Source organism: Zonotrichia leucophrys, chromosome 5, assembly GCF_028769735.1.
Source record: "Zonotrichia leucophrys gambelii isolate GWCS_2022_RI chromosome 5, RI_Zleu_2.0, whole genome shotgun sequence".
Lineage (NCBI taxonomy): Eukaryota > Metazoa > Chordata > Aves > Passeriformes > Passerellidae > Zonotrichia > Zonotrichia leucophrys.
In genome coordinates this window covers 39443426-39469480 of record NC_088175.1, presented here as the reverse complement: position 1 = coordinate 39469480, position 26055 = coordinate 39443426, and the positions used below count along the sequence as shown (strand labels likewise).

Sequence of the window (26055 nt, the reverse complement as noted above, 5' to 3'; positions counted from 1 at the left end):
TTATGGGAGTGAAGGGGTTCAAAGTTACAAAGATCTCGAGGCAGAAACATCACTGCCTTAGTGTTATGCAAGACAACCAGGTTTTGATCATTTTAGAAGTGTATTAGTGGACTTACTTGTCCCTCTACTGACTTTTCAGTTGAGTCACCACATAAAGTTCTGCAGACAGATGGGCTGCTGTCTCTATTGACCCTAAAAGCAATTTGTGGGGCACAGTACATAGGAAGAGGCAGCAGGGAGCATTTCAGGTGTGGTTTCTGTGTGCTGAGCACAGTAAGTCAATCCTTGTGGCATCTCCTTTCCTCCCCTGGACTGTGCCTTTTGTGGCCAGTGCAAGGCACCAAGAGGCTGGAAGTGGCCAGCAAGGCTTTCCAGGTCAGCAGCACAAGGGTGGCCCAGCACAGTGCCACCAGAGCCACAGGGGATGCAATCAGGTGGGACCTTACTTTTGTGCAGTTTGAGGATGGTGTAAGCCATGGCGGTCAGCACCCGCTCCCCTTCCAGGATGTAGATATCCCACAGCCGCAAGGTCAGCGTGAATGGGGTCTGTTCCAAACACACAAGTCACAAATGGCATGATGAAACAGAGGCTGCTGCCATCACTGCATCACCTTGCACCAAATCACACAACAGGGCTAGGCTTTGCAAGTCACGAATTCATCTAAAACACAAAAATGTCTTTTATCATCTATGGCTTTGCCTTAAAGCTAATGAACTTGGCTGGCTGGGAAAATACTTAAAACCCATCCATGAATGCAGAAAAAAGAGAAACTTCCCTCATAAGCATGCTAGCATGTGGATAACCCCTACCCTAGAGAGAGTACCATCATCTTTCAGCCTTGTGAGCACAAAAAACAACTCCTGTATCCATCCAGATTTCCCAAAAGCGCTATTTATGGGATAGGTCTGAAAACCCAATGATGCATCACTAAGCATTAAAAAAATCATTCATCTGGTGTCCAAAGAAGAGGTTTTTCTTATATACAGGCTTATTTCTGCCTGCTAAAAATACCTCTGCAAAAGGTTTTAATTTGCACCTAGACCCAATCTGACAAACAGGATTGAACTGATGTCCAAAGTGATGGAGCAGCCCATACCTCCCACCAAAGATCTGAGGTACCTCACCAACACAGAAATTGATATTAACCCTACTGAAATGTTTAGGTTCTAATTTAGGATACTGCACAGACTCTCCAGAGTTTGGCACAACTGACCATTGCAGCTTTTACCACATGCTACTGCAGTTAAAGGGATTTTGCATTTTATACAGCTTTCTGTGGCAAAAGCAGCAAGTTCCCTCTCAAGGGGAAGGAGCCACCCACTGTTTTATAGAAGACAGGGCAGCAGAAAATTGAGACTGGAACACACAGATGTCCTAAATATTAGCAAGTCTGGACATTGCAATCAAGTCCAGTAAGCACAATGCTGATCCTAAAAATGAAGTAGTCTTGGCTCAGGACTAGCAAATTAGCTCTGGACAAATCAGGGTAATTTTCTCTCACTTCTACCTTTCCAGTCCCAATCCACTCCTTTGCCTGCAGCTGCTGCACTGCTATTTGTCAAGGTTTGTGCCCTCATCTCTTCTTCTTTCTATGTTGTCTCCAGAGCCAAAGTGAGGTTAATTGCCTTTGCAGCAGTACCAGTGGACAAGAGAAAGATCTCTCCTGACTCTGAAGTTCGTACTGCTGATGCTGAGCTATCTCCCTGCGACTGCTTGTGATGAGGCAGCAGGAATTGGCTTCTCATCAGTGACATGCAGTTATTTTTACCTTCTCCCTTATTAATTTTTTTCCTTTATGAGAGTGTGCATAATATCCCACCTTATAAAATATTAACAGCTTCTTCAAAGTATAAGATTTACAAAAAAACACAGGCAGATTAAGCACACATGCAAACAGGAGAGCAGCAAAAAACCCCCAGAGCATCCTCACCCGGTCAATGAAACACTGCAGGAACCACTTGGTTGTGTAAATCCCAGTGGTCATCTGCTCCTTGTCCTGGGGGAAGAGAGCAAAGAGAGACAGGCATTTCACCAGGCTGGTTACTGGAGGTTCGAGCAGCTCATAAGGCTTTGGGGGAGGTTAGTTGGTTGGTTTACTTATTCTGGGATGTGAGTGCAGGATTTGGCTGTGGTTGATCTCCCAAGAAAGCCCCTGCTTTACACACCAGTGCTGAAGCCCTGCTTTGGTCCTTTGCCCAAGACATCCACCGAACCTGGTCCTCGATGTGGCCAGGCTTCAGCCATAGTATTGGAAAGGGATTTCTGGGAGAAGCTTTTCTGGCCTAATACCTACTCCAGGGATTTAAAAAAACCTTCCAGGAACTCAAACCATTCCTGCAGACTACCATTTTTGTTTCCATAGCAATTCCCATGTGAGCCTCTTGGAGCACAGTCAAGGCAGCTTTGGAAGCTCCACCTGGTTTACATGGCATGGCTGCTGCAGGAGCAGGACAGCCTGACAGGCTAAGGAAAACTCTTAAAAACTTCACCATCACCACCTTGGTCTAACATTTCTCCATCTGGTGCCCAGTGCTGGCATGTGTGCAGAGCTGACGTGACCTCTGCTGCAAAGCCAATGAAGCAATGGGGATGGGAAGAGAAAGAAGCCCATGGGATGAATGGGCAGCTCCAGCCTTTGCTTCTGGCTGGTGCTGTGCACCTGCAAGCCTGGAGAGCCTTCAGGAGCAGGAGGAATGAGCAGCTTTCTGAGTTATTCCCATCCCCTCCTCTGCCCATGACTATAATTAAGTGAAAACCTATCATGGCTCTGTTTCACTTTTACAGCCATTTGCAGCATGAAGCAAGAGCTGTGCAGATGATGGTAATACAAACACCTTTTGCTGGAGATGGGGGCTACCAAGCCTCTTGGGAGTGTAAGAGAATTTTAGGAGTCTGGCCACTCCTTTGGTGTAGACCAGCTGTCTACACCAAATGCAAAGGGGGGCAAGGCAAAAGGAAAGAAAAGGAGAGAGCAGGTGCAGTAAAATAGTGGCCTGGACATAAGACTGGAGTTGGTGTGCCCTGCAGATGCTCCTGCAGCCACCAAATGGGCCTGTATCACCTGCTGGAGAGACAAGCAACTGGACATGCCCAAGCAACAAAACACCCAGCAAATGTTATGTGCCTCCTGACTTAAAACAACAGCAAAGCACTTGGAGTGCTAATTATTACTGAAATAAGACTAATACTAATACTAATAATCACTGAAATAAGACTCCAGACAGACCAGCCTTTGGGCCTTGCAGCTGGTGCAAGCACACAGTCCAGCCACACTGCTGCAGGCTCTGTAAGCCTTCCTGGCTCTCCTGGGAAGCCTTTACATTTTAGCAGTCCTTCCACTAATGATGATCAGCAAGCAAATGATTACCATTCACCTTAGCAAGATATGGGCAACCCATTTAATAAATGCCTGCCTCTGCAGCTGAAGCAGTCCTGTATGGTTAGAAACATGTTCAGCTGTGCATCTGTTTGGCAGAACACTATATGAACTGCTTTTTTCATTAAAATGTGGCATTATTATAGGAAGACTGACAGTAAAGAGATACCATGTGCTTCTTCAGTTTGGGGAACAGTTTGTTTAAAATTTGCTCGTGGTGGGCTTGAAACCTCTGCAGCTTTGGGAATCCAGGAATGAAAAAACCTTAACAAGAAAAGACAAGAGAAATAAAACAGAAATCAGGTAAGCTCTGCAGCAGGGACAGGGATAGCCTGATTCTCTATAAACACATCTCATGCATTGACTGTTGAAGTTGGCTGAACAACAGGGTGCCCAGCTACCTCCTTTTCACCCTCCTTTCCAGAGATCACCCCTCACTCCATCTGGGCAACAGACCCTCAGACCAAGCCCAGCTGGTCCTTCTCACCCAGCTCCCACTGCCTGCCTGCAACTTGGCTTGGTCAAGAGCTCTCCAAACACACCTCAGTGCTTACCAAGGTTCAGAGAAAAGCTGAAGATGTTTGAACACCACAAGCATGTTCATTGCCCTGTAATCTAGTGGGACACATATTTAAGACTGTCCAAAGTTATCAAGCCATAAGGTTTAGCTCTCTGCCCATGAAATAACCCTCTGTGCATAGATTACTGCTAACCCCAAGTAAGATGAAAGGATCTCTAATGTGTTTGAAGTAAAATAATACATCACACATTTAGTGGAATTACATCTACATTTAGTGTGGATACTCTTGGATGTACTTCTGTGAGACTTATAAACTCATAACCTTGAGTTAATTGATTGCCAAGGGCAAGGAACCCTGAAGGCAGGACAGCACTTCTGTGAAAGTGTTAATTATCAAGTGGATAAAACTCAGGTTTTTTTTTGATAAGAGCTTGTCTGCCTCCAAGAGTGAAGTTCAGCTCCCCAGTCAGGCTGCACAAGTAGTTAAGCCTCACCCACTTTAATTAAAGCAATATGTGAGGAGAAACAAAGCTCTGCCGACCAAGCTAACAAGGTTCCCTTGCTGTGGCAGACACCCTGGCCCAGGCAGCCTTACCGTGCATGGCGTGCCGCTGGTTGGTGAGCAGCTGCGCCAGCGCCCAGAATGCATCCTCTTCGTTCAAGTACATCAGGAGGATGGCTGCAATCTGGCTCATCCCTTGGCAGTAGCTCACTTCCTGCAACAGTCAAGAGGGGCACATGTGCTGCCATGTTGGCAGAGCCTACCATCATGCTAAAGCTGCCTGTACCTCCCTCTCCTCTTCCAAGGTCTGTCCCATTTCAAAGTCTTTACCGTTTATGTCCAAATTCACAGCTCCCACATGCATACAGCATCTACCACGTCGCTGACTCATGGAGTAGTTTGGGTTGGAAAAGGACCTTTGAAGATTATCTCATCCAACCCTCCTCAGGGACAGCTTCCACTAGACCAGGTTGCTCAAAGCCCCATGCAAACAGACTTTGAACACTTCCAGGACAGGGCATCCACAACTTCTCTGAGCAATTATTTCCACACCTCACCATTTTAAAAAATGTTTTCCTTATGGCAAATCTATCTTTGGCATGACAAACAGCATGTGGCTCCAATGCTGTTTTGCATTCCTTCAGCCATATGAGTACTGAAGTAATTAAACAGTAAATAAATCTGGTAAACATTTATCTGGCATGAGGGAGGCTCTTCAACTAACCCCCTGAGCATCTTCTAACTGTCCTCTCTTAGAGGTGGAGACAGTAGGTTCAGCTGCTAATTTCAGCTTATTCTGCCTGTATCCTTCAGCTAAAAATTACTGGTTTGTTGCAGTAAATAAGTGTTTTCAACAAGGATACCATTTGGTGTAAGACAAGAAGTCAGAAACATGACAGACTGCCAGAAAACTAGTGTAGCTGAGAAGCCAAAGGGCAATCCCTTGTTCTTTGCTGACACTCTAAATCTGCCAGATGTCATTTACCAGGTGACAAAATGAACAAGGGAATGAAACAACTGTGGAAAGATTCTTGTGCTGCCAGAGAGTCTTGCACCTCTCTGTACAAACCACTATTAGGACTTAAAATTGGAATTACCACTGGCTAAATAAGTGTGTGTTTATTACATATATTTACACATGAAAATATGTATGTCTACACAAACACACACATATATAAAGCTTTTCGTTAAATCTTTACACACACACACATATGTATATACACACACATATATAAATATATAAAGCACAATGCTCTTCATGTTAACTGGAGTTACTACTTACAGTATTATAAACCGAGTATGCTGACAGGACGTGGAAGAGTGCCTGTTGCCTGGGGAGAAAGAAGGATATTAAAACACCTGAGCATGAGGTCTCCAGCTTCATGAACACACCAGTACATACACACAGAGAGCAAAGATTCTGAAAACACCCAACCAGCTGGTACTTAACACTTTTGCAAGGAGCAGGGCTCACAGAACCAGAAAGCTTGTTCCTTGGAGACTGGGTAGGGCAGCCAGGTGTGACTTACCCCAGTGACAAAGCCACTTGGTCAAACCTCTCCAACCCAATCTGTCATGAAGACCTCATCCCTCCCAGATCCTGATGGGCCCACCTCCCATCATCCCAGCCATCCCAAACCAAGCCTTCTGCAACTGTGAGCCTTGGGGGAGAAAGCACTGCAACAGGCTGTTGCTTGGCTCAAGAACTGGGGCTGAGCCTGCTCCAGTGTGGACCTCTCTGAAGAAAGAATCAGCAGCCCAGCACCTGTGGGTCACACTGTGTGGTGATGGTTTGAGGAGAAGGCAAAGATGGCTTTGCTCTGAGCCAGGGGGCTGCTGGCTGCTGATCCAGCTCATCCCTCACACATGCACTGGCAGGACTGCCCATATGAGCCACAAACACCTTCCATACTCACTTCACTCCGTAGCGCTCCCGGAACATGATGTGGTTTCGGAAGGTGCGGTTAACATCCAAATCTATCTGCTTGATTTCCGATGAAAAACTCTTGGCTTGTTCTTTCATTTGCTGGAAGGGAGAGGGGCAGACGAGAGGCAGGAATCAGACACCATCTCAGCCTGTACCTCTCTCCACCAGGGAGAAGGCAGGATTCCTGCAGCAGGAGTGGCAGCCTGGGAGCTGCACAGAGCTATCCAGAGGAGGGGACATTGCTGTCCTGCAGTGAGCAATGAACTGCAGCCTGGAGGTGAGCCCCTGAGCCCTTGTCTGTGCTGCTGGCCCAGGGAGAAGGGGATGACCCTACACTCACATCCTAAGACAGCAGCAGCTGCCAACCCAGCCTTCGAGCCTTCACCCATCTTCCAATGCAGATACTGAGTTTTCAGAATCTAAAACCTTTACAATTCAATTACACTCTCGTTTATTTTGATTTCTTTGCCTGGCTGGCTATCATAAAGCGTTGAGAGCTCTGTTGATCCTTAAGGAACCAATACACAGATGTACACAGCACTGTCAGCTTTTCAGAAGCTCAAACATAATAAAGCCCAAACTGTTATGACAGACTCTGTGATCTCCAACTACTACTTTCCCTGAAGAAAAGAGTCATCTTTAGTTTAAGAAGTTTCCACCAGAAGAGCAGTCCTGGAATATTCTCTTGGGCTGGTACAAATTTTAAGAAACTGGCAAAGTCTAGAACAGAAGCTAAACTCAAAGCGAAGAATCCCCATGCTCCCCCCAAGCTGGCAAATCATTTAAGGCAGCATCACACAGTAAAAGGATTTAAGTCCACTGAAAAGAATGGAAATTCAAATGAAAGTTTAAGACCACCTTATCCAACTGTGCTCTCAGAGCCTCAAGATGAAGACGTTCCATGGACAAATCTCATGGCAGTCCCATCTGCAACCCACCATTCAGCTCTGTACTGCAGGTAAGGACCACTATGCTATAGCTAAGCATCTCATCTCACAGCCTTTAGATACCACCAGTGATCATGCCCTTCTCCTTTAATGTCTCCAGGGTTAACTGCAGGAAGAAAATACATTTTATGACTGTCTTCAGGCACACTGAGATTCCCCAGCAGATTGGAGGCAGCAGAGATGAGCAGCAAGCCCAATTTGCCTTGAGCCCAGGGTCAGGATCCCTCCTGGCTCACAGAGAGACAGAAAATAGAACATCTGTACAGATACTTATCATCTGCTCCAGCAGCTGCCATCCAATGAATGCTTATCAGCCTGACACCAGGCGCCTCCAGGCTGCTGTTGACCTCCCAAGGTGGCCACATCAGCTCTGGTGAACAGCAGAAGGTCATTAGCACCCACATGTGTCCAGCACAGCCAACACTTTGGATGATCACAGCATCTTGGGAATATTAACGTCAACCTTGAGAGCAGCTGTATGGAGGAGCAGTAGTAAAGGGGCTATTTTGAATTATTGCCTACACAGGACAAGTGAGGATAAAGTGGTGATGGCATGAAGGTCTGATGAACAACATTGTTTCCCTGCTGTGAATAGTGAGGTCTCTGTATTCTATGGCTCCTTGCCCTCTATAAAGCAGACAGACTACCTGAGAGAATATGACTATTCATGTGCACTGAGTCACTTCAGTTCAAATTTTCCTGCTAAAGGCCCTCTTGTTCTCCCTGCCAGAACAACACAGAAATTTCTCAAAGTAAATAACTTACTTTGGGTATTTTTAAATCATTGCACATGAATGGCAGGTAGGTCACACAGGACATTGTCAACTCCATGCACCCAGGAGGCTTTACTAATTGTGCAGACATTAAAAAAGAAACACAAGATGGGTTATTCTCCTTTTTTCCCTAATGTAAATAACCTGGGGGCTCCACAGATGCTCTGTTGAGCTCATTAGTGCTGTGAGTCCTGCAAGCTGGTGGCAGAGCAGAGGCTAGAAAGCTGGAAGTCCCATCCCAAAGACCTTGTACAAAGCAGTGGGTAAAAGCCAGGATGCCTCTGTTCTGCCCCATGGCCAATATGTTTCTCCTGCTGCCTTCTCAAGCTCCCCTCAAGCCCTCTGGCTGCAGCTAATGAACCCTGGGGAGGTAGAGCATCACACCTACATGAAAAGCAAGCATGGAATGTCCCATGGTAGCCTTCAGGCTTTTGTGCCATGGGCTATACACCAGGGAGAAATGGGGCGGCCTTGGAACCAGTTCCTTCAGGGCACAAGTCTGAGGCTTGTCTGAGTCCCTTCTTGAAAGCAAAACCCCTCATCCAGGACCTGCACTGAGCCTCTCCTGGAGGAAATTAGGGGAGAGCTAATTACTGGTGACAGGCAGCACCAAAGAAAAGGTAGATTAAGATGATCTTGTAGAGGGTTTGCATCCAGCAAAGCCTATTAGCCCTGAAGCTCCTGTTTATCGCAGACCCCTCTGGAGCACAGATAACTCCTTGTGACTTTCATTTGTTTGGATTGCTTCCCTGCCTGTGTAGCACAGCTTTGAGGGAGGGAGCACAATTTTAATCTGCATGCTGGGAGAGCCTCCTTATCTTAGTGCTTAGTGTGATGAGCCCAGCCTGCCTTCCCCCAGCCCCTGCGTGTGCCTCCATCCCCGCGGCACCTCGCCAGTAACATCCACGCTTGGCCAGCAATAATGAGTGTTAGCTTCACCCTGCTTAATAGGCAGGGAATTTTAGAAACACCTGTTGGAAGCAGCACTCAACCTCCTGCCTCTGAAAAATAACTGTCTTCACAACACCTTGATCCTCAGCCTGGTACATGATGCAAAATAAATCATAACACAGGCTTGGAAAATAAGTTAATTATCCACCAAGGGCTTCCCTATGTTGCCTATGGAAAGCTTCCCCTCACTCTTCCCTGCATCTTTCTCTAAAGAAGCAGTAACACTGACAGTAGCTTTGCTCCCAGCTTCCAGCAGAATAAATGGAAACAGCATATTATAGAAAGCAACCAACTATCATGCTAGAAGACTCCAGCTTAATATAAACCCATGGACAAAGAGTTGATACCCTTTGCATTTTCAGTCCTCACCAAACCAGCTTCATCAACCAATCTAACCTCCCTATCATCCTTCTCCTGCTGTCTTTGGCAGGTAGAGCTCATACCTCGTATTTTCCTTCATTCTCCTTCTTCATCTTCTCAACATCCAGCAGAAGTGACCAGACCTGGCCTCGCACCTGAAGCGGGATCCCTTTGTACACACGCCGGCACATCTGCAGGGAGGAAAACATGTGCGAGGTTAGCTGGGTCCTGCTGGTGGCAAACACATTTTCTGCATGGTTTGCTGCTGCAGATAATCAGCCATCTGAGCAGACACCCCAGGCAATCACTTGCTCTCCCTGTGCTGGCACAGAGAGGGCACCTCCGATCTGATGGATGAGCTGAATATCTGCACCCATCAAAGACAACTGTTAGTCAAAATCATAGAACCAGAGAATCATAGAACAGTTTGGTTGAAAGGGACCTTACAGATCATCTAGTTCCAACACCCTTGCCAAGCACAGGGACACTTTTCACTACACCAGACTGCTCCTAATCCCATCCAGCCTGAACCCTGAACATTTCCAGGGATGGGGCATCCACAGCTTCTCTGGACAGCCTGTGCCAGTGCCTCACCACCCTCACAGTAAAGAATTTCTTCTTTACATGTAATCTAAACCTGCCCTCTTTTAGTTTAAAACTGTAGCCTCTTGTCCTATCACTATCTGCCTGTGTAAATAGTCATTCTCCCTTGTTTTTACAAGCCCCCTTTAAGTACTGGAAGACCACATTGAGGTCTCCTCAGAGCTTCCTCTTCTTCAGGCTGAACAACTCAGCATGTCTTCATAGGAGAGAGGTCTTTGTTCACTTCATCTCCCAGATGCTTCTTCCCTTTTTCTTGTAATAAAGCCCCCATTAAATTTCAGTGGAAAACAGAAAAGAAAAAAAAAAAGCTTTTTTTTTCCATTGCTGACTACTTCCATTAAAAAAAAGGTTCATAAGAAAGAAAAATATCTTCTTCTGAATACTTTCCTTCCTTTCATTCATCCCACCTGTGAAATGCCTTGCAGCTGCACTACAAAAACAGTAGCACTCTTCCAGATTCCTGAGGAACCTTGGGTACACTGAAGGACTGTGGGACATGCCCAAGCTCCAGCCATGGAGGACATTTATGCTGCCTTATGGTGCTCCCTCAGAACCAGGCAATTCCTTGGGAGGGGACAGAGGTGCCAGATTTCCAGTCATGAGAATGAGCTTGGAGCTAAGAATGGAAGTGCCTGATCAGGCAATCAACTGGAGCTACTGTCACTGTACTGTCACTGGTACAAATTAATCCAACCACCTTCAAAATCTCTCTTCTTTTTCCATAGGGTGTTCTGCTTCATGCAATGCATGCTGATGTAAGAGAAGAACAGCAATCCCCAGGGAAGCACAAGATCCTAGCAGAAGGTTTTCTGGATGTGGGCATGCCACATTGCCATTGACACACCCAAATGAACACCTGCTTCTCTTGCCTTTCCTTTCAGACCCACCTTGCACCACCAGCTCTTCTATTTCCAACCTGACTTTTGAAGGTCAGCCTCTCACAAGGACACTAAGGCCTTAACCATGGCACTGTGCTGGCTCACAGCCTCCATGAACACAAACTGACACTCATCATTTCCTCACTGTCTTCATGGCAGCATTGTGTCTACTGAGGGCAAAACCCAGTAGTGCTGGTCCTTGTCCCAAAGACTTACAAGACCAGGAGGTAAGACAGGAGTGGGCTTCAAGCAGACAGGCTAGGGCACAGCAAAGAACTAACACTATCCCAGTCAAAAAAAGTATGTAAAATAACTGTAGTTTGTAGGACCAGGAGAACCAGATGTTTATGAGAATGCTTTTCCACTCCATTACAATAAATATTTCAGTACTTCTGCTGACAGATAAAGTGTCTGCAACATATCCTGATCCTGAAAATATAATGGAAATTCAACATTTAAAATGCCATCCTCAGAACTCCCCAAATGTTTGCCCTGCCCCAAGCATTGCTTAGCACCAGCTGTGAAGGTCCAGTGCATGGCCATGATGAAATCCTGCAGAAATCCTTTACCAGATCCTGCCCTTCCCTCTGTATGCACCAAATAAAAACTGCCCTCCAAAAGCAACCTCACCAGCAAGACATGCCCATGGAAAGCCACCATCCTGTTCAACTGCATGCTGCATTTCAAGTGGGACATCACTAATTCACCATCTGGACACCCAAAGGCTCACATAAGGAGGTGCTCTAAGGACAGCAAACCTTCCTACCATGTGGGGCAGATTCATCCCCATTTCCCAGGAGTCATTAAATCAGGATGAAAGAAGAGCAATGCATCAAGAGACACAAAACAACAGGATTAGATGAACCACATCCCCAAGCAGTAGATAAACACAAAAGCCTGGCTCCTGCAAGCACTCATGCCTTTATGAAGCAAAAGCTGAGGCAGAATCAACAAACCAAAATATGCAGCAATTCTGACAAGAACACTAATTCTGAAAAGATTACTTATTTCCAGTGGAATACAAGAGACTGACTGACAGCTGCCAAGGCATATGATGGTACTGAGGTCCGTGGGAAGGAAATAATTTTGTTTTGAATTTCCAGAGCTGGTATTGTTGTACTTTAATGAGTGCAACCTCTGTGGCATATAGTAATGTCTCTAATGATTTTCTTTGCACAAGTGCTAAAGGAACAGGGGAGGTACAAAACATGCTGAGATGGAACTGAAATGAAATGCCTTCCTTTTATTTACCCAAGGGCTTTCCTCCTCCCACCACCTCCAGACATGAAAGTGATAAAACCTCAGAGCTGTGAGTCACCCAGAAAAAAATGAGCAACTTTTCTTCATCATGAAACTTGAAGGAAAACAGGGAAGTTACCATACAAGCGGTATTTATGATGGGATGAAAAGACAGAGGTAAGGCAGCACGTGATGATAACTCCTGTACCACATGGCAGTCAGCCCTCAAGGTCACTCTCTTTTAAACCACTCAGTGCTTAGAGATGGCAATAGAGCACCTGGATCATGTCCCATGCAGGCTGACAGACCAATGCACAGGCTAGAATAACAAACACCATTCTGCTTCACAAAAGGAGATGCTGGTGGTCAAAGCAATGGTTCAAGACACTGTAGAAAGGCTGTGTCAGCCAAGGACTGAAACCACGGTGTCTAAAACCTGCTCCAGATTTTGCCACAGGATCATCTTACCTCTCCAGGCTTTAACATACACAGCTCATGGCACAGAGGCCATCATCACCCCATCCCTATCTCTCCCCTGCCCACATATTTTCTCTGAGGTAGATGGGATGGGGAAGACTATGGAAATACAGACTCCATCCTTCTGCACCAGCAATCTCCTCTGAGAAGTACCCAACCAATTGTTCCAGGTCTTGAATACAAGGGTTGGAGTCACTGCCTTTAAAGACAGAACATTTTTTTGCAGTAGTAAAGACAGTGAAATTAAAAAAGATTTGGGAGAGGGGGTTGGTTTTTGAAGCAGAATATACACATTGCAGTTCACCTTCACACTTTGGAGTCTGTCACTGTTAACTTCTCAGCCATGTGCACGGATCACTAGGAAAAGACTGAAGAAGCAATGCCCAAATTTTGGGTATCCATGGCAATATCTCCAACACCTTAAAGTGTTGGAGACATATGCTGGATATATGGAAGGGCTTCACAGGGATATCGCCTTCCTCAATTCCTTTAGGACTCAAAGAGTGATCCTTCCAAAGAGAAAGGACTTCTTCACATCCTCTACCAGTGATGCACCAGAGGAACTGAGCTGTGCAAATCCTCACCTGGAGTGGAGGATTTCCTTTGAGTACCACTAAACCTGCTGACTGATGATGTGGCCATGCAGGATGCTTGGCAGTCAGGACATCAGCACACATGGCTTTCTTTCTATATGGTTAATGACTGCCCCCAACTCCACTGTTGTGCCTGCAGCTGGAGCCTATGCAGCTATTCCTGATGGGGTGCCAGCAAAGCAGGGGCAAAGTTAAGTCCTAAACTGGTGGGGCATGGGAAAGCATTTACAGTTATTGCCCGGCTACCTTTGGAGGAGAGGAAAATGCTATCTGCCTTTCCAAAATGGAAAAAAAAAAGGCAAAGCATCCTACAACTCCCAGACACAACCCCCTTTCCTTCCCATGGCATTTGAGGCAGGAGATGTGACTTCAGCCCGCCCTGGCACGACAAATGTCTGCTGGCTGTCCCTGGCATTAGCAGACAGTTCACTCCTGGGGGGTGTGTCAGTCCATACAGATCCCCGATTCATCCTAAACCGCTTTGCTGGCATGCACTGGATTAAGTGCTCTGCACTCCCGTGACCTTAGCAGAGGCAAGGCTTCCCCCCTGCACAAAGGCAGGCTTTGCCTAAAAACCAGACATCTATGACCAAAGACATCCCTCTCTAAAGGTCCCATCCCACATGGCCAGCAGCAAGATGCAGCTTGGAAATGATGCAGAGGTCATATCCTCCTGCTATGACTGATGCTTCTGGCTGAAATCCATTTCAGGGCTATGATGAATAAATTATTCCGCTGTTGCAGCACACACAGCACAGCCTTTTTTAACCAGCAAAACTGTGCTGCCTGAACTGTGTAGATTTTTACAAGGCACCAGCCATTTCCTGACCTTCCCAAGCGAAGTCAGGCTGGTGTTTTAACTTGGGTTCAAATCAGCAGTGGAGACAGATGTGAGCCTCCCTGTGCTGAACCCTGAATAACACAGTTTAGCACTTCTTTGCAGGTCTGACATACCTTAACTCTGCAAAACAATGTCATCCTTTCATGGACTCCTTTATTTTTGTACCCTTTTCCTTGTGGAAATTCAGCCAGAAAAAAGCACCATTGCATCATTCTAACCCCACCCATATGAGGAATTGTGCTGAGTGTCACTCTTTGCTGATCTTGAAATTAAATCAGATTGTTACAAAATGTGTCTAGAACAGAGATGAAGACAGAGCTAAGGCAATGATGAGCACAGGGAGCCCCAGGGCATTACTTTAATTAAGATAATCCTATTTGTTGCTCATCCTGAAACAGGTTATGCCAGAAATTACTTCAGTTCCTAGCCAGGCCATTCTAGTCAAGGAACTGTAAAAGGTTGCACTATGTTTTTGTTCAGCCTTATTTCCAATAATCTGTGACAGTCACGAGACCCAGACTGCCATCAGCAGCATGCAAGGATGCCCACAGGCTGCAGGTGGGGGAACAAAAAGCCAAACCTGCTGCTCTGTGGCTCATGCCAAGGGTCGGAAAAAGCTGCTTGCTTGCCCACTGACAGGTGGCTGCTTCGGGGTCAATGCTCTGGATGGATACACAACCTCACTCCTCCTGCTGACATTTCACAACACAGAAGATGAGACAACAACCTAAGCCTCGATCAGATACTAAAATGATGTAAAACACAAAGGCTTGCTTGCTAAGTCCCTCTTCATCAAGCACTAGATATGATCAGATGTCTGCCAGCTCCAGCACATGAACAGGGACTGAAAAGGTTGGCCCTTAAGTCCAGGAAGTCTCAGTCTGGAAAATAAGATGGGTTTCTATATCATTCAACCAGAGTCAAAGTCAGGGCAACTTCCCTGTGAAAATGCTTGCAGTTCCTGCAACAAGATTTTTTTCCCCCTCTAATAAAGCACAGCATATCAAAATTAACATCAAAGGGAAGGTTCTTGTTTTCAATAAGAGGATTTTTTCAAAGATGACACCTTAGTCATTGTTAAAATAACACAGAGTGGCTGTCTTGTGACATTTGAGTTTTATCATGTCAGCCAAGTGGTGAAAACAAACTTGAAGGAAACATGCAATGCAGATGTGGCAGCCTGAGTGCTCAGAGAAGGAACAAAACCAACCCACTCTGCTTTAGAAAAATCAAATCAAGGGCTTGTCACATTTACTTTAGCTAGAACAAAAGACATAGCCTCTGACATGACTGTAATCCCAGCATAAGGTCTTTGAAATGCCACAGCTGAACTGCATCCAGCTGTGGCAGCAGGAATATCTGAGCAGCTTCTATGCTCCTGACACAAGAGCATGGGGTTTCACATCTAGGTGTAGGATACAACCTGATTTTACATGTTTTTATTAAAAGAAGGCACACTTCCTTTGTGCTTCTCAGTGGCTTTGCATTTAATGGTGTGTGGCTGCTACAGACCTTACAGCCTGCACTTGCCTTGGTGCCAGGCAACGGGTGTTAGGCTGGACAGGACTGAAACCAAAGCTCCTTTCTACTCCCCAGGGTCACCAGACTGTTCCTTCCCCGCTTGGGGCCAAGCACGGCTTCTCTCTTTGCTGGGAGAGGGGATGGCCACTTCCGGTGTCCCAGCATGGGACAATGCCACCTCTGTGTCCAAGAGTCATCGACCATTTACAGGCTGTTATTCATAACATCCTTTATGCTACTACAAGAGCTTTCTCATTTTCTGAACCAAAGACCCTCAAAACCCACTTGTCAGTCTGACCCTTTGCCAGCCAGCAGGTCTGAGTGACACCAGCTACAGTGTGCTTAACACCCCAATAATTATCAAGGGAAATCCAAAACACAGTGATCAGAGACTGCTACTGCTCCCCATCTCTTATGCTGGATCCTGCCTGTCCTTACCATCTGACCCAGGAAATCCAAGGTGTGCTAAAACCACTCATCATTACCCACCCCAAACATCCTCCAGGACCTGAAGGAATTCCCTGTACCCTGCTGGAATTTGGTGGTTTACCCACAAGGTCACTAACCAATTAGTGCTAACTTCTAATTAGAAAGAGCCAAGTCACAGGAGAGCCTCTGATTTTGCCCATGGAGCAGCACTGATTAACAAAGTAATTAGAACCACCCTGAAGTGAACAGAAGGATTATAAAACCCCAAGCCCACCTCCACCCCATCCCTGCTGTCATAAAGATTATTTTTTTTCTGGTTTTGGTTTGTTTTTTTTTTTTTGAAGAGTGAGACTAGAACTCATCTTTGGCTGGCTGAACAGGACATGACTCCTGACAGCTGAGCAAGGAGGATGCCCTGCTCAATGTTGTCCCTACAGCTATGCATATATTCTTCAGATATTTCTTTCTACTTAGCCTTTTTAACCAAGCTCAAATTTCTCCCAAGGACTCCCAACAGGAGATAGAAGCAGTCCAGCCAAACACACCACTCCTGCTAAACACGAAGGCTTCAGAGGCCATGGCAACAAGGCAATGCCAGGCTTCATCCCTCTCCTGTGCAGAGTGCTGCAAGCAGAGCAGGTCAGACAAAACACTCCTCCCCTTACCCAGCAAGGGTCTTGTCATTAGGTTCAAAGAGTTTTTTGTTCCAAGAGGTTTGTAAGAGGAACATAAAACAGATACTATTTATTAAAAACAATTCAGTTTTGAAGTGGTGTTTGGTGCAGAGTTCATTTTAACACCAAAGCAAGACATAATGTTGGTGTCTCCCTCCTTGATTTCCAGACAGGTGTACACAATGTGAAACTAAGTGGCTTCTCACAGGCACAGCTAGGAGCAAAATACAAAATCTAAGCATTGTTCTAGACAAATAATTCTTCCCCCAGGGAGAAGTACAAGGAACATCAACTGGGCTGTATCAGTCACATCTCCCATACCATTTCCAGGAGGTGGAAACACAGAAGCAACTGCTGGTGTGCACTGCCCTCTGCTCTCACAGGGCAGGGAGCCAGCTGGGCACACGAGCATCCTTGCTGTGCTCCTGCTTGCACAGGTGCAAGTGCAAAAATGGCAGCAGCATTTAGGAAAACCTTTTTAAAACCATGTAAGTCAGAACAGGACCTCAACTGGTAACCCAGAAATTTCTAGGAAAGCTTTAAAATATTGAAGTAGAATCAGGCAATGTTCCAGAGATCTCTGGTTTTTCTGTCGACTTCTTGAAAGCCTGACTCATCATAAGGATCCATCACACCCACCCTTCCAGACACACACTCTTTTCCTCCTTACCTTGTCACTATTTCTGTACTTGCCCCACTTCTTCAGCATCTTAAGCCACTTGTCCACGCGTTCTATTTCCTGCTGTTTTTGCTGGCACAAGGGAGAAGAAAAGACAAATTTAAGGAAAAAAAGCCCCAGTGGATGCCTCTTGAAAACACAAAACTTCATCCTCTTAGGTTTAAACTTCTATGCAAAGACCTCACATCAGGGATGGGAATAATCTACAGGTGCGTGCAAAAACTGGTAATTTCAGCACTCAGTAATTAAAAGCAGCATTGGTGAAAATGACAAGACACAGAGGCTTAACAAAGAGAAAGCATTCCCAAGAGTATTTTCTGACAATCAAAATCTTTGCAGGTCCAGCTAGACTCAAATCCTATCACTGTATCAGATCAGAAGAAATGTGATTCAGTCCCACTTAGCAGGGTTCTACCAGAGGACATGCTCACCTCTCAGGGGAGATGAGGATGGAAGTGATGGTTACCTACAACTTCCACCATCTTCCCTTGCACATGCAGTCCCCTTTACGAGCCACAGCTGCTGAGCACTGTGCCAAAGCAGAGGGAAACTCCCAATACTGCTTTAAGAGGTGCTTTTTCAGTGCCATGTGGAGGAGGAAAATTGTCTGACCAAGCAAAATAAAAGCTCCAACAGCTGGGCATCGTGCAGAGTCCCCACCTTTAGGCGAGCAGCAGTGACCAGTGGGTGCTGGCTGCCTGCTTTGCTCTTACTTGCTCACTTGTTTCCTCAAAAAACATTCCCTCCCCAGCTGGTGTGAAAAGGATGCCACATCCATGATGGCAGAGCTGGCAGCTCTCACCTTCTCCTCCAAGGCGGTGCGGGTTGGCAGCTCCTGCTCGCTGGAAAAGCAAGGGGTCACTGGTTACTCCATGGGCAAGAAAGGGTGTGGGGAAGCACAGGCTGCTGCAGCTCATGGACCACCTCAGACACTTGAGGGGGTATGTCCTGGGGACTTTGTGCCCTTCCTACAGCTGTCCCCAGTATAAAAGAGGCAGGGGAAGCATCATCCAAAATCCCACCACCCAACAGGAGCTCTAGGGGGTAATCAAGCATTGGACATAACTAGAAATCCTGGGTACATATCTCCTCTTCAATACACACATGATCAGCAATTTAAAGGGTAGAGAAGCAGAATTTCTAGACAGCAATTGCTTAAAACCTCCCTCCCACACACAGAACACCTACTATTGTAACTTCTGTTAAGCATCAGAATAAAAATAGTTCTTTTTAAGCATTTTTCCCAGGCACAGGGTATGAAATTCATGTGTGCCTTGGTTAGGATGGAGATTTCTAAAGGAAAGGTTTCCTAAGGGAACCAAAGATGATCAGCTATCTTTTCTGGTCTGTTCCTATACCTCCCTGAATCATCAGGCGCAAACACAAGGTCTCTATCTCTGTGGCACACAGAGAGGCACAGGAGCACCAGCCTGCACCTTCTAAAGCCAGGCTTGTGGTAGGAAGCCATTTCTGAGCCTTGTTTTGCAGCAGATGCAAAGCATCAGTGTCTGCACATGCACAGTTGAGGAAGGAGGCCCATTTAGTCTTTCCTCCTGCATTTGGGATTGATCAAGCCAAGCCACAGAGCAGCTTATGGGAGAGATGCTGGGCCAGTCATGCTCAGTGCAGAAGGATGGTCCCCACACACACAGAGGTCAGAGAGGAAGGGAGAGGGCAGGAGCACTTACTGCAGGAATCCAAACCGGTCTGTAACTTTGTAGAGAGTGAAATCGGCATCTTCCCATTGGTCAATCTGAGCTCCTTCCTGTCTGCCCTGAAAGCAGAAAGGACACCTGTGAGCTGTCCCAGCATCAGGAATGCCCCAATGCCTGCATCCTGCACCCAAAGCCTGTAGGCTACATCCCTCTCTCCTGAATGATAAAAGGCACAGAACCAGGAGAGCAAAACCTGCACTAAAGAGCCAAATTCAAGGCACAGAAAATGCCAAGTTCAGCCTATCCAGCATTCCATGTGTGCCTCTGCTAGAGGCTGGGAAAAGCTGTACATCAGAAAAAACAGTGTTGTTGGGCATAAGCCATCCTGGTGTTAAGGGAGCATTGAAGCACCAGAAGCTCAGCACCTTTCAGTATCTATGCTGAGCACACATGGGACCCTCAGTAAACCCCAGGGATGTAGTGAGAGGGGATGTATAGGAAGGGAGAGCTGGCATGAAGCCTAATGGCATGAGGGTTACTGGGACGATGCCTGCAGGGAGGCAGAAGCTCTTATTTGATGCATTCCTAATAGATTAAACAGCTTCAGCCCCAGCCAGCTTGCTGGGGAGGGGCACAAGGTGGTACCTTCTCATACTTGGCGACGATTTCTGCTTTTTCCTGGGCTATTAAAGACTCTATATCCTTCTTCATATCAGAAGCTGTAAGGGAAAAAAAAAGCAGGAGGGAGGAGAAAGGAGATAAGTAAATGTGTACACAGCATGTGAAATATTTTAGGAAAGTGCTAATACAAAAAACGTTTGCTGACAATTTTAGCTTCCAGCCATATCCCACAGCTAAAATTAGGCTGAGGTTGCACAGTGCTGCACAGAGTTTGTGGAGCTTGCCTGCACACAGCAGGACTGCCAGCTCCCTGCTCCCTGCACTGGGACAGCCCAGCCCGAGCAAGGGGGGCTTGCCTTTGTTCCCAGGCACACACATGGCAGTGTGGAAGACATGGCTTTTAAACGGAGACACGCAAGGCAGCCACAGAGCGCTGGCCCGGCACAGCACAGGCGCCAGCCAGGCGCTGCTTGGCACAACACCCACGTGCATGACAGCAAACCACTGCGTCTGGGTGGGAAGCCAGGAGATGCCCTGTAGGGGCATCCAGAGGCAGATTTACCTTCAAAGAAGAAATTGAAAAAAGTTTTTGCCTACTGAAGTGTGCATGAGAGAAGTGAATTGGCCTCTAGATGATTACCTTCTGTATAGAACTCCAAAAGAAAACAACTCAGCAGCAACATGTCCCCACCTATGCTGAGAAGGACCAGTCTTGGTCTAAGCAAGACCCAGTCCAGGTCCCAGGGGTCTGTGCCCACTGCTCTGCTTCATCCCATACACATACCTATGAGCAAGGTAAGCTCCCACATCAAACACAACTTGAGTGTTGTCCTGTGCAAGCCCAAAGAAGCACCCTCCCTGTCAAGCCATGACTAGTTCCTCATTCACCAAAGGTGGAACTAACACCCCAAGGAGAAAATGTAGGCAGACAAAACCCCCACGGATGGGGGTTGTATAATCAGGGCTCTTTCATGACCCGCTATCAGACAGCAGCACAGGCATGGCACCACTTCACACTCATCCATTCAGGCACTGGAAAAATGCAAATTCTTCAAATTCATACCAGGATTGGGTGTATCTTTCCCTCTTACTGACTCCACAATCAAAACAGAGAAGGACAGAAATATTAAAGTGTATTTTGTTCTTTTATTTTTCCAAGCTGCAGCTCCTATTTCAAATGTGAACTACATTTTAATCACAGTTTAATTTTCCAATGTAGCAAGGTCTGAGTAACTGTCTCACCATGTCACCTAATACTTCTGCATCTCCTGCTTCTCACATCTCCTGTGAAACTTATAAGCAATTTCACTCCCCCAGTTCTGACTTTGTTGTTGTTGTTGTTTCAACAAATTCCAATGATGTCTTTTACATGCTGCTAAAAATACAAATATTCTGCAGGCTACAAGGGAAAAATAAACTGTATGTCAGATTAAATGGGCAATTTTTCAAGACACTTATAAAGTGAAAACTATTCTGAACATCTCTGACCACACTCTAAGAGAATAACAAAGGAAAAGCAGCTTGGTACCACGGAAGGATTTACACAGCAAGAACATATATATTTTGGCATTCACCTCTGCAGAAGCCTCTCTGCAGCCAGAAACACCAGACTTTTGCAAAGGAGCCAGTTTTTAATCTCATCCCTGGAATATGCATATTTGTTTTCTCTTTCTATAAAACTGCAAAAGACCAAATTTAGGAAAAAACTTGAAAGCAGAGCAAATGCTTGATGGCAGTGGGAAGGCTGGAGATGGCAAGAGGCTTCAGCAGCCTTGGGGTGTGAGCACAGTGCTGCTGCTTGGAGAGCACAGAGATGGCACTGCGCTCAGCGAGGGGCTGGCAAAGTGCTCTGGAGAGGGAACAGAGCACGGCTTAGCCCTGTACCAGCAGATATTGAATAGGGTATGTTTATTATTTAATCCTGCATGTGCTCAAACTCCAGAGTAGTTTTGACATCATGATGTTATACAGCCTTTGCTTGAGGGAAATGACACCTTGTGTACATGGAAATTACTGAGATTTATTTTCTGAAGGATTTGATGAAACACATAATTTTTTTACTTGACATAAACAGGCCTCCTATAAATAGGAACAGGCTGTACTATACCTGCCATGCTTCTTCATATACCTACATATGACTGCATACTTTCTTTTTTTAATATACCACTCAACTTACTTTCTCAACCCTGCCACCCAATTTTTTCCTGAGAGTACTGTATTTTCTTAGCAAAGAGGTTTTTTTTTCCATGACAAACACAAAACATGAAGCTGCTATGAACAGGAATAGTACAAAAATGTGAACTATGCAACAATGGTATTAGATAATTAACTAGGATATAAGCAACAGAAAGCCCTGAACCATGGACATTTAAATACAACCCCAAAACAAAGTTATGAACTAGCTCCTTTTAAAAAGAATGATGTGAAAACATCCACAATCTGTCATCTCACACTAACACTTGCAGCTTCCAGTCTCCGATTTAAAGAAGTAAAAATTATTACCAACTACAGTAAGCCTAAAAATGTTTAATGAAAATGCACATTACTGCCAACCCACATTAAACATTAGCTATCAACAAACCTGAAATAAAATACCCAATTTTTGAATGAAAGCAACTTTCCTTGAATTAATACACCAGCTGGAATCTCAAATATTGGCAGCAAGAAGAAAGTATCTGCATCAAAAATATAAGACTTCATGTTAAAATTGTTCTCCATAAATCAGATTTACTGTTATACCTTTCCCACAAGCCCCATATTTTTCTGGTCAGATCTGCCAAGCTCCCATTGCCCCACATGGGATAGCACCTGCCAGGACCAGCCTGGCTGGGAGAGGGGAACCTCTGTCCAGCAGCCACCAGCCCAGCTCTGCAGCCCTGCTCACTGCCCAGGAGAGCTGAGCATTTCCCATGGCCCAGCAGCAGGGCTCCCTGTGACACAGCCCAGGACACACACACGTCCCCTGTCACCCCAGCCACAACACCGTGTCTCACGCTTATCAATTCATCAGCAATCACCCTGCCAGTGCCTGACAGATGGGCTTTTGAAATGAAAATATCAGCAAAATCTCTTCTTAGGAAACACAGCATAGCAACATGTTCTCAGTCTCAGCCTGGATTTGAGGATATTCTGGAACCCAGATTTTAAATCTTTTGTACTGCAGAACAGTATCTACTCAAGCCATTTGAGATTAAGACTACATGTTTGTAGTTGGTTTCTATTTGGTGGAAGGTCATTGAAAAAGCAGAAATGGGTTTAGGTGAATATGTGCTCTCATTCTGACTATGTCCACTTAACTTTACATAGAGACTGCTGCTAGGAGAAGAAAAAAGGCACGTTTTGACACACTGTACTTCACTACCACTCCGGCCTCTATCAGAGTGAAACTGCTGCTGTGGAATAAGGTAAAAAAGGTTACTTACTACACTGCTGAAACACAACAAGTCACCGTTCCTGTTTCATGTTCTATTTTAAAAGCACATTTAAACATAGCATTTTATGTCTTTAGCCATCTATGGTACCAGCCTGCAATTTTTGCTTTAGGGGAACAGTTTTAAAGGAAAAGCAGATACATCTATGCAAGTGAAAATGCTTATACATCTGCTAAGAGGCAAAAGCCTCTCACAAGGTACACCTGTAGTCTGCACCACCTCCCAGCAAAGCACTTTGAAAGCTACAACTCACTTGTAAACTTCTACTAGTTGTAACAGTGACTCACACACTGGCACGCCCTGGAATACACCTGGCCATGCAGGGAAAGCAAATAAGCAAGCTGTGAGAAGTTGAGTAAGCCCCATCAGGGCTTTCTGAGTGCATGAAACAGGCACCTTGACACACTTCAAACCACACAGGCAAAGGGCTTGAAGCAACCTGCCCATCCTGGCTGCCTGGTAGAACGTGGGGGGACAGTCAGCAGCTGCAAGCCAAGAGGAGCTGTCATCAGAGGCTCTTTTCCCACATGCCCAAAGCCTTTCAGAAGCAAAGCCACAGCATTGCACCACTGCACACACTTACCATGCACAGCCAAAGTGAGCATGGCTTTGGGACTGCTCCACCACAGCCTGAGGAAACCTCAAAGCCCCCCAGGGCACCCAGGAGGGGCTGTGGGCTCTTACAGGTGGGCACAGGCATGCCTGGCTGAGTGCCCATGAGGTGACAAGCCAAGGAGGAAGAGATGGCCACGTGCTACTGACTGCAGGCAGAGCTTTTGCTTTGTGAGAACCAGCCCCAGGCAGAAGTCAGCCTGCTCCGGAGGACGTGGTGCAAGACAGGCAAGCATCCTCCTCTCCAGTTGCAGCTGCTGCAGCATTTTTTTACTAAACCCCTAAATTTCTACTCCAAAAAGGACAACACATTCAGTGCACTTGGATCAAGGGCTTCTGCTGATCCCCCTGTGCAGATTCTCTCTCGTTAACAAACCCAGACTGCAAACATCCTGGCCAGGACCAGCTTCAAAACACTTCACTGGACCGTGCATCTCTGACCTTAGCTCAATTCCGGCACACAATTACATCCCTGCTAGCAGAAAGGAAATAAAAATCTGCACTCACAAAGTGAATTACAGCTTCAGGAATGAAATTACTATCCAGCAGGATGAACCAAGATACAGGAGATCCTGTTTGCATATTTATTTCCTTGACTACGACCCAGGAAAACACAAGCAAGCTTTTTTGTTTGTTTGTTTTAAGAGCATAAGGAGCACTAAGCCAGCTGAATTGCAGGAAGGTTTGTTTTAACTGTCTTGGGGTCTTTGAAAATGACTGCCCATAGATCACTTTAGATGAATCACAGATGTGCTACAGAAAGTTCAAATGATCTCCTGTCCTAGTAAACTTGCATTGTATCTGAAACTGCACTGGATGCTGGGCTGGATAAAACCAGAGTCACCTCCCTCAGCAGAGGCAGTGGGAACACCAAGAGAGAAGCTCCACTGCAACTCACTTTGATGCCACCAGCAATTACCCCAACAAACCAGAGCATCCAGCATCATTGTAGATGAGATCCTGCTGATTTACTAGCACGTGTAACCACCGTACATGACAGCTCTCAGTGCGATTCTCATTTGCTCCAGAGCCAGTTTATGAGCTTGGAGAAGACAGGATGAAAACATAACCCAGCTCCAAGCAATGTGCCCTTACCTGAGCCTTGTATCAGGTGCCAAGATTCATCAGTTCAGCTGGAGTTGTCCACTCCCCTGAAGGCATCTACGTGGCAGGAGCCAGTGGTCTCTGCTGCAGGGTGGTGAGGAGCCCCAGTTGCCACAGCCCACAGGTCAGAAGCCCTTTGGCTCAGCCCCACGGCCCCAGCTTCACGTGGCTGATCTCCTCCACCCTCGTCCTCTGCCACGTGAGAGCTCACCACAGGGGGCTGTGAGAAGAGGCAAGGCAGGAGGCAATCCACACTCTCTTGTCCCCCAGGCTCACTGCAAAGGAAATAAGAAATTGATCAGTTTTCCAGTTCTGGGACAGCAAAGGCACCATCCTGTACCAACACAGGGGTCTTTGAACACAGAGGAAAGGAAGGTTCCTTTGGAGCTGGTGGGGAAGGAATAGGCTGTAACTGCAGGGCATACAATGGCAGAAAGTAAAGTGCACTTGTATGCATTGCAAAAAAACCCTGCTGTGGTTTTTCTTGCCATTTTCCACCCAGGTTAGGTCCCAGGGTTTCCTGTGACGGTCTTAGAGCCCAACACACCTTTATACCAGCAGGCATGTGGCACTGGTAGCTCAGCAGGCAGAAGATGCCCCCCACCCAAGCCAAAGGCACAGTATTACATTCTACTCCAGCTAATCTAAGGTTATGTTGCCCCCAAGAAGGGCTGCAATGGAGGGTTCAGGCCATTCCTTCAGGACTTGGGTCAGGTTAAGACCAAGACACATGACTGACTTGCATGGTAGAAGAGCTGGCACCAGCTGTGCCACCTGAGCCACCTTCCAGCACTGGCAGTTCTCCTTGATACATCCAAACAGCTACACATTCCAAAGGACAGCAGAGCCCAACACAGAGCTATCACTTACAAAAACCAACTTTTTAGTTCTCACCTTCAGAAACTCAGAGAAGCAACAGGGTAATTCCACAGGTGTGAAATCAAGACAGCATCCCAATGCATGACACACTGCTTGAAATCAGCAAGCACTGGGCAGAGGAAGCACAGCTCACTTCTGCCATGAGCTGCCACTTTAATAACACCCCCTCTCTTCCAATCCCCCTCACAAACACCAGCAAATGGACTTTTCCACACAACCCTGAGCTGTCCTGTGCTGATTTTCCCTGTTGTCACCTCTCCAGCACTCAGACACAATAACTTGGAGGCCCTAAAGTGCAGAAGGCCTCACACACTTTCAGAGGTGGCCACCATGATAACCACGCTATCCATTACACAGATTATACTTGATATGTTATCACCTAGTATATTATAATGTGTCTTACACACATTCAAGGCAGATTACACACATTTGCCTCTATTCTCCCAGTTTGCACCAAGCTTT

The 26055-nt window shown here is 46.2% G+C and overlaps 1 protein-coding gene across 4 annotated transcripts in view; it reads right to left on the bottom strand.

Moving 5' to 3' along the window:
• LOC135448517 (USP6 N-terminal-like protein) overlaps positions 1-26055 on the bottom strand; it is a 78881-nt gene that overhangs the window by 5647 nt on the left and 47179 nt on the right. For all 4 annotated transcript variants that reach the window (XM_064714603.1, XM_064714606.1, XM_064714604.1 and 1 more), the window contains exons 3-14: positions 24706-24989; positions 19592-19665; positions 18980-19065; positions 18094-18133; positions 17283-17363; positions 9441-9548; positions 6316-6425; positions 5682-5730; positions 4493-4613; positions 3547-3641; positions 1932-1997; positions 447-546 (exon numbers count right to left, since the gene is read on the bottom strand). In XM_064714603.1, the coding sequence (XP_064570673.1) occupies positions 447-546; positions 1932-1997; positions 3547-3641; positions 4493-4613; positions 5682-5730; positions 6316-6425; positions 9441-9548; positions 17283-17363; positions 18094-18133; positions 18980-19065; positions 19592-19657 (922 nt within the window). In that variant the 5' untranslated portion in view covers positions 19658-19665; positions 24706-24989. The remainder of the gene's footprint in view (positions 1-446; positions 547-1931; positions 1998-3546; positions 3642-4492; positions 4614-5681; positions 5731-6315; positions 6426-9440; positions 9549-17282; positions 17364-18093; positions 18134-18979; positions 19066-19591; positions 19666-24705; positions 24990-26055) is intronic.